Raw genomic sequence first — 12,423 nt, 5'->3', positions numbered from 1 at the left:
TCTAAAGAAAACCTTCACTGAGTTAAGGGATGTAATACAAATCGGGGTGACCTGTGTATAAAACCTGGCATCAAATGTGTCCTTGGGGAACATGTATATACAAAAATATGCATTAATATCTGCACTAGAACACCGTGTGTGGCTAACTGACAACCCTGATGAGAGCAGCTACAAAGGTGGTCTATCCTGTGGACTCAGGGGGCTCTTCGTCCCACAGCCTCACGTGTGAGACTGATGAGAACAGCCTGCTCTGAGGGGCAGCCAAGAGAGCTTGTCTTTGAAGGCAGGGCCCCTGTGAGCACCAAGATGCCACCAACACGGCATAGCACAAAAACGGTGCTGGGAAGGAAGGCAGGAGAAAGGATCATTCTCCTTTCCCTTGTTCCTGGGCTCTGATTACTATTAAAGGACTTTGGATCTCTGGTAGACGACCACCTTTAACTTCAGAGGAACTTGCAATTTCCAAATATGTTTTTTCTAAGTAACCTGACCAAATTCTAACTCAAGAAGCCAAATCCTAAGTAGCTTGAGCTTAATGATTAAAAAGTAGTTCTTAGGTCCTTTTCTGTAGGTCAAAACCTTAAAATACCTATCAGAACAGCTATAATCTCAAAAGAAATATATAATGATGATCTCAATCTATTTCAGTCTTGGACCAAATGCAACTGAGCAATTCTAGCCCAGAAATTACACTCCACAGGCAATGAAATGAAAAGCAGCTTCGATCAATGTCGGAATTCCCCCATTCTTACTGTGACCTTACCGAAGCCCTCGACTACCTTTGCACCAGACAACGGAAGCCTCTGGAGAGGCAGGGTCAATATTGCACATCTGTTTTCAAGGATGAAGACAAAGTTCCTTCACTGGCCAGGCCTGTCATTCTGGCTGAACAGGGTTCAGGACTGTCCATTGGCTAATGCATTCATCAGGAGTGCTGATGTTCCTGGTCTCCTTATCCTCTGGCTCTGTGAAAAGTGGCAGCCGCCCCTGACTCAGTTGCTCAAGTAGTCTGGCTCCATGTACCACCCCTTGCCCCATGAGGGACGCAACAGAAATGGAGTGGGCACGGTGGGGCATTAGGAGGCGATCAGGAGAAAAAAAAGCCCTGTGGGCTTTAAATAGCCCATGAGGATGGCAGTGCCGCTACAATTTCAGGGTTCCTAAGAGTTAATGAAAGGGCTGGGAATCCTTCTTGTCATCCTCGTGGATTCTACCAAGGGAAAACAGCTGCCCTACCGATTTCTATCCAAAAGCAGAGTGTATTTCTCAGCTGCCTCCAGGGTGTGGTGGTTTTTTTTTTTTTCTCCCAGTCCCTGGCTTAATTGTCTTGCTGCAGGGTGATCTGACACTTTTCTTCAACTGTGGCAATGAGTGAAAGAATAGATAAAGGGCAAAAGCTTCTGAATCACAACTGAGGCATAAAGCTGGGAGCCACACTAGGCTGTTAATGAGGGACTCTCTCACTCAAGCAGTGTATTTCAGGACCCAACAGCTGAGAGTAAGAGACAGGCGCTCCCCATGCTAATGGGGCCTGGCACCAGTCATTACCATCTCCTACAAGACCAAGTTGACAAAAGGACACTTTGCCTGGTTACTACGGCTCTTTCAGGATAGGAGGCCAACCAGGCAGCTCCTTCACAAAGTCTTGGGACATTTTGCATAGAACAAGGAGGAACTCAGCCCATTTTAAAGTGACCTGACAACACCATCTAGTGGAAATTATAAATAAAAGATAGAGACTGTGCATCAAATTCACCTTCTTCAGATACCGGAGTGGTTTCAAGATTCCTCATAAAATGGAAAAACTCAGCAGGTATCTTTAAGAAGATAATAATAAAAAAAAAGGCAAAAGTTCACTCACAACCCATAATCCATTTCTTGGAACCTCACTGCCAAATCACATTCCCTTCTGGGGTATTCTGACTTTAATACATTCCAGGAAAGGGGGACACGTTGTGGGAGGAGCAACTGGTCCCCTTAAAGTTTAGGCAGACTGCCCGCTGGTGCCAGGATGATGCCAAAAACGTAGAAAAGTCCTAGCAGGAGGTTGAGTTTGGCAGTCCTCTGGGGCAGTTTGTTGAAGGCCTGGCTTCGGAACTGTCTCTCAAGGGAAAAGGCCATGGGAATGGTGAGCAGGGGGAGGGCTAGGCTGATGCTGCAGCGTGTGGCCAAGATGCTGAAGATGAGGTAGGGTAGGAAGAGCAGCGTGGTGTAGAGCACGTAGGAGAGGGTGGGACCGATGAGGATGGCCAGTGTGACGATGCCAGCCTCCTGGTCGGATTCCATGTCCCTGGTATTGTTGGAATGGAGAATGGCCTCGGTGCTGAGGGCTAGGGGGATGGCGTAGACCAGGGGGAAGACCGCCAGGGACCCCACCTGGACGGCGTAGGCGAACATCACAGCCAGCGGGCCAAAAGTGATGAGGATGACGAGGTCTCCCAGAGCCACGTACTTGAAGCCAATTCCTACGGCCGGAAAAACCAGAGCTGGTGTGAGATCAAGAGCTGGAGATTCAAGGACTGTCTATCAGTCACAAGGCCAGCCACTTCTGGCAGAGAACAGTGACTTCTTGGACTGTGACTCAGCTCCCTTCCCCACCAGAGCAAACCCTGGTTTCTCCTCCAACGTGACCCAGAGGTACAGAAAGAAGATTAACCTTACAGCACCCAGTTAGGTTTCATAGCTCATCTTCCAAGTTTTCCTTCCTAATGTCCCCCAATGAAGTCCTGCAACAAAGAGCACTGGGCTCCCACTACTCACACAGTCCCATGGGAGAGCCAGTGAAGGCCATATAAGGTCTTATGATCCAGTTCTTTGGTTTCTTCACTCCTCACCAACCCTTGCAAGACATAGCTTCTGTCTGTAACCTCACTAGATTAGACCCTCACAGAATATCTACCCCAGCCCCTTGCCCTTCCACCTCCTTAACTCTACAACCTCTGGAGGCATCTTCCGGCTTTGAAAACCCTAAGTGAATCACAGTGAAATTTCAGGGTCCCCCAATTCCACGTAAAGAAACGTTCACCCACATAATGAGTAAAACATTAAGGAAGCAAAGCTATAATGCTGCTTCCCCTCTCTGGTTCCTATGAAGTTAAAACTTGAAATCATCCCCGACTATTCCTCCTGTACTGCTAATTTACTTCAAGTCCTGCTCATCCACTTGAGGACATCTTTCCACTGGCCCGATTCTCTCTATCCCCAGTACCACACCCCATCCCACCTCACTCCCCCTCAAACCCAAGTCATGGTCATCTTATGCCTAGAACACTGCAACACCCTTCCAATCAGTCCCCCGGCTACCACTCTTATGGTGCTCCCTGGTGTGGACTGAATTATGTTCCCCCAAGATATGTGTTGAAGTCCTAACCCCTGTACCTCTAAATATGATCCTGTTTGGAAATAGATGTTTTTCTTTTGTTAAGTTAATGAGGTCATACCAGAGCAGGGTGGATCCTAAACCTAATCACTTCTGAGTTATACAAAGAACAGAATAGACCCAGAGACACACACAAGGGAGGAAGACAGATGTCATATGAGGACTCATCCACAAGCAAAGGAATGCCAAAGATTGCCGGAAGACATCAGAAACTAGGAGAGAGGTCCACAGAAGGAATCAACATGGATGAGAAACTGATTTGGACTTTTAGCCTGCAAGACTGTGAGAAAATAAATTTCTGTTCTTTAAAGCCACCCATTTGTGGCATTTTTTTATTAAGACAACATTAGGTAACTAACCCACTCCCCCTGCCCCATCTCTAATCTAATCTTTGCACTGCAGCAGAATGATTTCTTAAAAACACTAATCTGACCATGTCACCTTCCCACCTCCCCACCCCCCATACACACACCCCTTAAACCTTTATAAACAACTAGTCTTGGGCTAAAAGTCCCAAATCTGGAGCCTAGATGGCACAAGAGGTTTGTGAACAGCTGCTAACCTAAAGGTTGGTAGTTCAAACCCACCCAGCAGCTCCACGGGAGAAAGGCCTGGCAAACTGCTTCCGTAAATATTACTGCCAAGAAAACCCTATGGGGCAGTTCTACTCTGTCACATAGGGTTGCTATGAATTGAAAATCGACTTGACAACGCTGAACAACTACAACTGGCTTGGCTAATGGAAACCATAAAAGTCTCAAATCGTTAATCGGGTTCACCTCCAGCCCTGGTCCTGCTTCTCTCTCCAGCCTCACCTAAAGATCCCCTCTCTACTACCCTCACACTTCCTTCAGTTCCTCAGGACCTTCAGACATCCCCCACCCCTTTGCCTGGCTAACACCTACTGACTGTTCAAGACTTTAAAGGTCATTCCTCAAGGCAGCTTTCCCTCGCCCCCTAAACCACGCTTGGTACCCATGCAATATGCTTCCATGGCATCCTGACCTCCACTTTCATAAAAATCATCAAACTTTTAATCAGTCAATCTCTGTCCTTCCTACTACACTGTAAGTTCCATGGGGGACAGGGGGTGTGCTTGTGTTGTCCCCAGCACTTGGCACAAAGACTGAACTGAATACAGAGCTATAGCAACAAGGAATTTGGGACTGAGATCAAGAAAAATCCCCCACTCCGAGCAGCATACAGTGGGTAAGAGGAGCCCACTGAAGGAGACGATCTACAAATACCTGCTATACGGTTGAGAAACTCCAAATCTAACCAAGCTACCAAGGTGTGGCCTCTGGATCAGAAAATAGAGAAAACTATTGTGTAATCTAAGTCTTTGGGTGATGCAAAAAGTTAATGCGTTCAGCTGCTAATCAAAAGGTTAGAGGTTCGAGTCCACCTAGAAGTGCCTTGGAAGAAAGGCCTGGCGATCTACTTCGAGCCATTGAAAACTCTATGGAGCACAGTTCTACTATGACACTCATAGGGACAGCATGAGTCAGAGTCGACTCAACAGCAACTGGTTCTATTGTGTAATTGACTGCATTTTGACTGCTCTGGAATGATAAAGAGCAACGGTCTACAGAGGTTCTAAAAACACAGGAGCCAACAAGAGTCAGCCTGAGTTTATTTACCCTTCACCCTAGTAGTTCGGATTCTTTGGAGCTAAACGGCCCCCTTGGTTCTTTAGAATGAAGGATCCCCAGGGAAAGGCATCATAGACACGGCCCCTGACACTTTCCCACACACAGGAAGCTAATTCAACACTCCCCAAGCAGTCTTTTGATAAATAATTTGGTTGACCGAGGACATGCTCCAGAGGAGTAAGTCCCCTCAAGCAGAACACCAACTCCAGTTCTAATTAGTAAACTGATGTCTCTTATTACACCTCACACACTTCAGGGGCTACCCCTGCCCAAAGAAGATGCTGAGCAGGAATACTCCAAGCATGGACCTAATAAGTTGCTCCACGAGCCACCGCTCTTCTGCTTATTTTCTCAGCTCCCCAAGCAGACGTCAGGGCTCGGGTTATGGAAAAAAAACTCAAAAGTGCTACAGCCTTGACCTTTGGCTGAATTCTCAGGAACATGTCTTTGAACCACTTGTCAAAAAATGGTGTGAGCAAAGCTGTGCCTGCAAGGACAAGCTCCTATCTTAGAGCCCTGCACAAAAAAACAGACACAAACACACTCTAAGGATGAGAAAGGTCTGGGAATCTTCTTCTGACACAAAGAAAATGGTAGAGCCCTTGGGGAGAAAGCTCTGTTTTCTAAGTGCCTGCCACATGGCCCAAGGCTAGATGTGCTCCACCTGACTCAGAGATGTGCCCCCCCCCCCCGGAGGTTCCTTTTAGGCATCCCATCCCTCCCAATACCATTTTTCAAATTAGTCAGAAGAGTGAAACATTAGGCCAGTTTTCCACACAACAGCCAGAATTAATTGTTAAAACATAAATCAAAAAGTTGGAAAGGATGTAGAGCAACTGGAACTCTCATACATTGCTGGTAGGAACATAAAATAGTACAACCACTTTAGAAAATGCCTTGGCAACATCTCATAAAGTTAAACATCTACCCTATGACCCAGCAGTTGCATTCCTAGGCATTTACCCAAAAGAAATGAAAAACTACATCTGTAAAATAACTTGAACATAAACGTTCATGGCAGCTTTAGTCATAATAGTCAAAATTTGGAAACAATCCAAATGTCCATGAACAGGAGAATAAACAACAAATTGTGGTATACTCATGCAATGGGATACAACTCAGCAATAAAAAGGAACTACTGATACACAACAACATGATAAATCCCAAAAACATGCTGAGTGAAAGAAGCCAGATGTGAGAGTACATACCGAATGATTCCATTTATATGAAGTTCTAAACTAGGCAAAACTGATCTCTGTGAAAGAAATCAGAACAGTAGTTGCCTCTGGATAAGGCTGGAGAGAGTGGGGGATGACTGGGAAAGAAGCTTTCCAGGGTAATGGAAACGTTCTGCCACGATAGGAGCATGTGTTACACAGTTGTGTGCATCTGTCAAAACTCATCAACTCCTCATCTACCCTGAGACCAGAAGAACTAGATGGTGCCCGGCTACCACTACCAGCTGTTCTGATCAGGACCACTATAAATGGATTCTTACACAATGGGAGAGAAATGTGGAACAGAAATCAAATTCTTAAAAAGTCCAGACTTACTAGACCGGTTGAGACTAGACGGGTCCCCAAGACTATCGCTCTGAGATACACTTTAAACCTTAAACTGAAAATATCCCTTGAGGTCACTTTTAGCTAAATAACAGATTGGCTCATAAAATAAAAAATATTACCGTGAGTAATGTGCTTCTTTAAGAAAAATCATCTACAGGAGACAAAATGGTCAAAAACTACTCTAAAGCAAAGATGAGAAGGTAAGGGGGCAGGAAAACTAGAGTACTGGAAATGGTACAACCAGAATGGAATGAATGAGAATTATGACACATTGTGAAAAATATAACCAATATCACTGAATAATTTCTTTTCAAATTGTTAAATGGGAATCTAATTTATCATGTAAACTTTCACCGTAAGCACAATATTAATTTAAAAATATATATATATTTAAGAAATTTTTAAAAACTCATCAATTGTGATGCTTAAGACCTGTGCATTTCATTGTATGTCAATTATACCTCAATAAAAGTCAACATTAAAAAAAACATAAATCAGATTGTCATGACTCTGCTCAACGCATTTCAATGTCTTCTCATTTGCTCATTTAATGAATAATGACCGTGCCTACTACAAGCCAGGCACTGTTTTGGGCACTAGGGCTTCAGCAGAGAACAGAGATTAAAATTCCTAGCCCCAGAGAGTTTACAATCTGAAGGAAAAATGACGATAAACAAAATAGTACTTTACATGGTATCTTATAAGGTGATATGTGCTGTGAAGAAAAATAATGCAGAGAAAACAGGAAAAGAATTATGGGGACATAGCGGGGGGGACTGTATAATTTTAAATAGGGTACAAAGCAAGGTCTTACTAAGAAGTTGTTGACATTTGAGCAAATGTGTAGAGGTTAAAAAGTGAACCATACAGACAGTTGGGGGAAGAGTGTTCCAGAGGGAACAGCATCTATAAAGGACCTGAGGCAGAAGCAAGCCTGGCATGTTACAGGTCTGTAGCACATGGAGCAAGGAGGACGACAAGTCAAGAGAGCCGGCGGGGGAGAGGGTGGGCACACAATGTATGTAGAGCCATGGGGGTCAGTGTAAAGACTTTGGCCTTTATTCTGAACCAGTTTGGAGCCATTGAGAGTTTTGGGCAGAGGAATGACATTATCTGTCTTATGTTTTCACAAGATTATTCTGGCTGCTGATTTGGAAACAGTCTGTGCTCTAAACTGAATTGTGTCCCCCCAAAGGTATGTGTTGTAAATCCTAACCCCTATACCTGTGGTTATAACCCCATTTGGGAATGGATTTTCTTTGCTATGTTAACGAGGCAGTGTTAGCCTAGGGTGTGTCTTAAATCAATCTCTTTTGAGATACTAAAGGAGCAAATTAAGCAAGGAGAGATGGGGGAAGACAGATGCCATACCACATGAAGATCACCACCAAGGGACTGTGGTATTCTGACAGCCAATTGTAAACTGGAGCCAAGGAACAGAAGATGAAGAGACAAGGACCTTCCCTTAGAGCCAACAGAGAAAGCCTTTCCCTGGAGATGGCGTCCTGACTTTGGACTGCTAGCCTCCTAAACTGTGAGAAAATAAATTTCTGTTTGTTAAAGCCACCCAATTGTGGTATTTCTGTTGTAGCAGCACTAGATAACTAAGACAGTCTGAAAGACACAAGGGCAGATGCATAGAGACCAGTTAGGAGTCCACCACGTAATCCAAGGAGAGATGATCTTGGCTTAGACCAGGGTGACAGTGGCGGGAAACAGTAAAAGTGGTCAGATCCCAGATGCATTTTCAAAGTAGAGTCAACAGGATTTGCTGATGAACTGGATGTGACATGTGAGAAAAAGTCAAGAATGATGCCATTAATTTTTAGCCTGAAGAACCAAAAGAATTAAGTTGCCATCAAGTGAGATGGGGAAAGCTGTGTGTAGAGGAGAGAAGGGGAAAAAGATCAGGAGTTTGGTTTCACACATGTTAAGTATGAGATGCCTATGAGACCTCCAAAAAGAGTTACAAAGGAGTTGGAAATATATATATATACACAAATATATACATATATATGTAGTTTAGTGGAGAGATCTGGGCTGGAGATAGAAATTTGAGAGTCATCAGCTTAATGGATAGCATTTGAACCCACAAAAATGGCTAATTGGAGATAACTGGGGTCTCTAACACTAAGAGGTTAGGAAGAGAGAAAGAACATGCAGAAGAGACTGAGACACTACAAGACCAGCATGATGTAACCCTTGCCTACCTCTCCAACTATATGTCATCCCACTCTCACCAATCTCCCTTTTGGTCTTCTGGTAGATCCTAAAAGAAACTGAGCTCTCTCCCACTGAGCATGTGCACTTGCTGTTCCTCCAGCCCTGAAAGGCTTGGCACTCCAGTTGCCCCCCAGTTGTGCCCTACGGCTGGTTCCTCATCCTTCAAGTCTTAGTTTAAATGTTACTTGTACAAGATAGTCTCTTCTCTCCATCATCATCACCACTTTATACTCTACTGCAGCACTCTGACGCCCTTCATCGAACATTTTTACAATTGCACTAAATTTACAATTGGCTGCCAAAACACCACAGTCCTTTGGTGTGCTTCTTTCTTTCTCCTTTGATGTGCCTTTACACTTCCCTTCACCTGTTCCTTCCCTTCTCCCCTATCTCTTAATGGAGTGCTCCAGGGCTCAGTCCTGATCCTCCTCTCTTCTTTATCAACACCCTCTACACTGGTTATCTCATCCAGTCATACAACTTTATCTCTGCCAATGACTTCCAAACATCTACACCTCCAGCCCAGATCCCGCCCTTGAACTCAACGCCTATATACAACTGCCTATGACATTTCCACTTGGAGATCTAATAGACATTAAGGTGTCCAAAGACAATCCCCTGGTTTCTCCCCAAAAAACCTATTCCATCCTCAGTTTTCCCCATCTCACTTATGACATCAACTCCATTCTTCGAACTGCTTGGGCTAAAACCTTTAAGTTTTGCTTAATTCCTGTTTTTCTCCTTCCTCATATTCAATCCATCAACCCTGTTTACCTGGTACATCTTATCTCCCCCACTGCTACAACCCTGATTCAAGCCACAAAGCATCTCTTGCCTGGATTACTCAATAACCTCCTGTTTGATCTTCCCACTTCTATCCCTGCCCCAGCCCCCTTTATCCATTCTCAATACCTCAGCCAAAGTGATTCTTTTAAAACATTAAGTCAAATCATGCCTCTCCGTTGCTCAAAGCCTTGCAATGGCTCCCCCATTTCAGAGTGTAAGACCAATGGTTTACAAGGCTTCCCCACCCTCCCCAAATACAGTACACTTCTCTCCTTCATTCACCCTCCAGCCACACTGGACTCCTTGACGTTCCTCAAACTCTCCAGGAATGTGCCTGTCCTAATGGTCTTTGTACTAGCTATTCCTTCTGCCTGGAATGTTCTTATTCCCAGATATCTGCTTGGCTTTACCTCCTTCAATCTTTGCTCATATATTGCCTTTTCAATGAGGCCTACCCTGATCAGACTCTTAATATAGTAATCTGTATCCTCTTCCCTTGCTCTACTCTTTTTTTTCCCATTGCACCTACCAGCTTCTCATATACTATAATCAAGGTGGCCAGTTCATATCGTTTTACCTGGGACTTTCCCGATTTTAAGGAGCCCTGGCAGTACAGTGGTTAAGCGCTCAGCTGCTAACCCAAAGGTCGGGTGGTTCAACCCCACCAGCGGCTCTGTAGGAGAAAGATTTGGCAGTTGGCTTCCTTAAAGATTACGGCCTTGGAAACCCTATCGGGCAGTTCTACTCTGCCCTGTAGGGTTGCTGAGTCGGAATCAACTAGAAGGCAATTGGTTTTCCTGGTTTTAGCACTGATTGTTCCACGTCCTGAGAATCTCCTCAGTCACGGGCAAACCAGGATGCTGATCACCCTAATTTATTATTTTTATTTTCTGTCTCCCCTCACTATAATATATAATAAGTGCCACAGAGCAGAGGTCTTGGCTGTGTTCACCTAGAACAGTGCCTGGCACACAAGAGGTGATCCAATAAATAGGGCTTACCCACTGGCCCATCACTATCTTAATCAACCTGCTGCCAGAAGTCACACTAGGCAACTTGTTGAAAATAATTAGCTGTATAATTTTTAGCTCTTCAAATCTAGTTCCACTAAAATTGCATTTTGAAAGTATGACCACCAAAAGGAAAAGAGATACAAAAAAATTCACGTGTGTGTGTCTGTGTGTGTGTGCGCGTGTGTGCGTGTGCATTCCTGTATTTGAGCATTCTCAAAATCTATAAGCCAAGCTGGGATCTTAGCTTACGGATGCTGGGATTCACTGCTGTTTTTTAAAAAAATCCGTAGGACCCACATTCATGGATTTCACTTAATGTGACCTAATTCAGAAAAAACTTTGACACCCCTGCCCTAACCTTAACTCCTCTGCAAAGTAGCAGTTTCCTGTACACGTGACTAAGAACTGCAGCACCAAAGGCAGGCCAATTCTTACCTCCGGTGTAGAGAAAAGAGCCGGACAGGCCTCCAAAGTAGATGAGAGCTAAATGCTCCAGTTTCAGAGGAGACAGGTAGTACAGGCAAGCTGCACAGACACAGCCCAAGGTGTAGAGGAAGACTCCAAACCGAACAACAACCTGGGGCTCCAAGATTCGGTCCACCAGAGTTCTATCATCACTCTTTTTGTGGTCAATGCCCTTGGAAAAGTCATAGTAAGTGTTGACCAAATTGCCAGCCCCGTGCACAGCCAGGACAGCCACGGCACAACCCACCAGTAGCCTGGGATCCAGGTCGCCTTGGAATCTGTAGGCCAGGGCACTGCCCAGGGCAACTGGGGTGAGTGAGGCACTGAAGCTCCAGGGCCGCAGGGCCAACACGTAGGAGGCGCACTTCTGCCTCCAAGACCGCTGGGATGACCTGTCCTGCCCGGGGCAGTCGTTACCAAACGAGTCTCTGTCCGCCGCCTTGGCCGTCTCTCCCGTATAGATGCTAATCTTCTCCCCCGAGACGTGAGTGGCCGCCATGGAGGCTGCACGTGGCTGAAATTGGTTCTAAAGTGAGCCACCCACAGCCCAGCGACCGCCCCGGGGCGAAGTGGGACGGGACTGGACCGCGCGGGGCGGGGCGGCCCGGCCTGACCTTCCTTCAGTTCCGCCCCGGGGCAGGGGCTGCGTAGGCGGCAGGATGAGGGGACAGCAGCGAGCGGGCTCTACACCCCAGGAGGCCCGGCGGCACTGCCCCGACCACTTGTCACCTGGGGAAGGACTAGCTCCAGCCCCACGTCAGAGTCTAAGGCTGAGCCACTGCCGCCTTCCCGGGGCCGCCATCTTGTGCCCCCATCTCCGGAGGCCCGCCGGGAAACAGACGCAGGCAGCTCGAGCAGGGCCGGGTTGGGCAGGGCCGGGGGGCGGGGCCGGCAGACAACCCCGACGTCCAGCCACTCCCAGGCCGAGGAGACCGCGCCCGGCACCTGGTACCCAACTGGCTGGAAACAGCCTCACTTAGCATCGAAAGAACGACCACAACTGTATGTGACCTTTCTATTTAGCACTAGGAATCTGAATGGACTCGGGGGCAACGGGTTTGGTTTTTTGGTTTTCGTTCAGTGAAATAGCATTCATTCATTCATTTTTCAACAAGCATTTATTGCGCCCCTACTGTGTGCACACACTGATCTAGACGCTGGGGACCCATCAGTGAACAAAACGGAGAAAAATCAAGGAGCAAATTGAAGGTGATAAGGAAGGTATAATTATCCCCATTAAAAAAAAAATAGGACAATTGAATCTCTGGAATGGGAAGTGATGTCTAAGAAATTAAGAGCCCTAGTAATAATCACGTAGGACCCCTGGTGGCGCAGTAGTT

At 45.9% G+C, this 12,423-nt stretch overlaps 1 protein-coding gene across 1 annotated transcript; it reads right to left on the bottom strand.

The window, feature by feature from the left end:
- Nucleotides 1–1,274: 1,274 nt before the first annotated feature.
- Nucleotides 1,275–11,836, bottom strand: UBIAD1 (UbiA prenyltransferase domain containing 1). The gene is made up of 2 exons (XM_004385167.2): nt 11,054–11,836; nt 1,275–2,465 (listed from the first exon to the last, which is right to left on the bottom strand). The coding sequence occupies exons 1-2, from the start codon at nt 11,580–11,582 to the stop codon at nt 1,978–1,980; spliced, it is 1,017 nt and encodes a 338-aa protein (XP_004385224.1). The 5' UTR covers nt 11,583–11,836; the 3' UTR covers nt 1,275–1,977.
- Nucleotides 11,837–12,423: the final 587 nt, after the last annotated feature.

This window comes from Trichechus manatus, unplaced genomic scaffold (assembly GCF_000243295.1).
Source record: "Trichechus manatus latirostris isolate Lorelei unplaced genomic scaffold, TriManLat1.0 scaffold00133, whole genome shotgun sequence".
Taxonomy (NCBI): Eukaryota; Metazoa; Chordata; class Mammalia; order Sirenia; family Trichechidae; genus Trichechus; species Trichechus manatus.
Note: the sequence above shows the minus strand (reverse complement) of the source record. Positions and strands in the feature narration are given on the sequence as shown.

Excerpts from the sequence above, each read along its gene's own strand:
- UBIAD1 (XM_004385167.2), bottom strand. The coding sequence starts at position 11,582 with ATGGCGGCCACTCACGTCTCGGGGGAGAAGATTAGCATCTATACGGGA. Across the intron at positions 2,466-11,053 it reads CTCTTTTCTCTACACCGGAG|GAATTGGCTTCAAGTACGTG; the intron begins GTAAGAATTGGC and ends TTCCGGCCGTAG.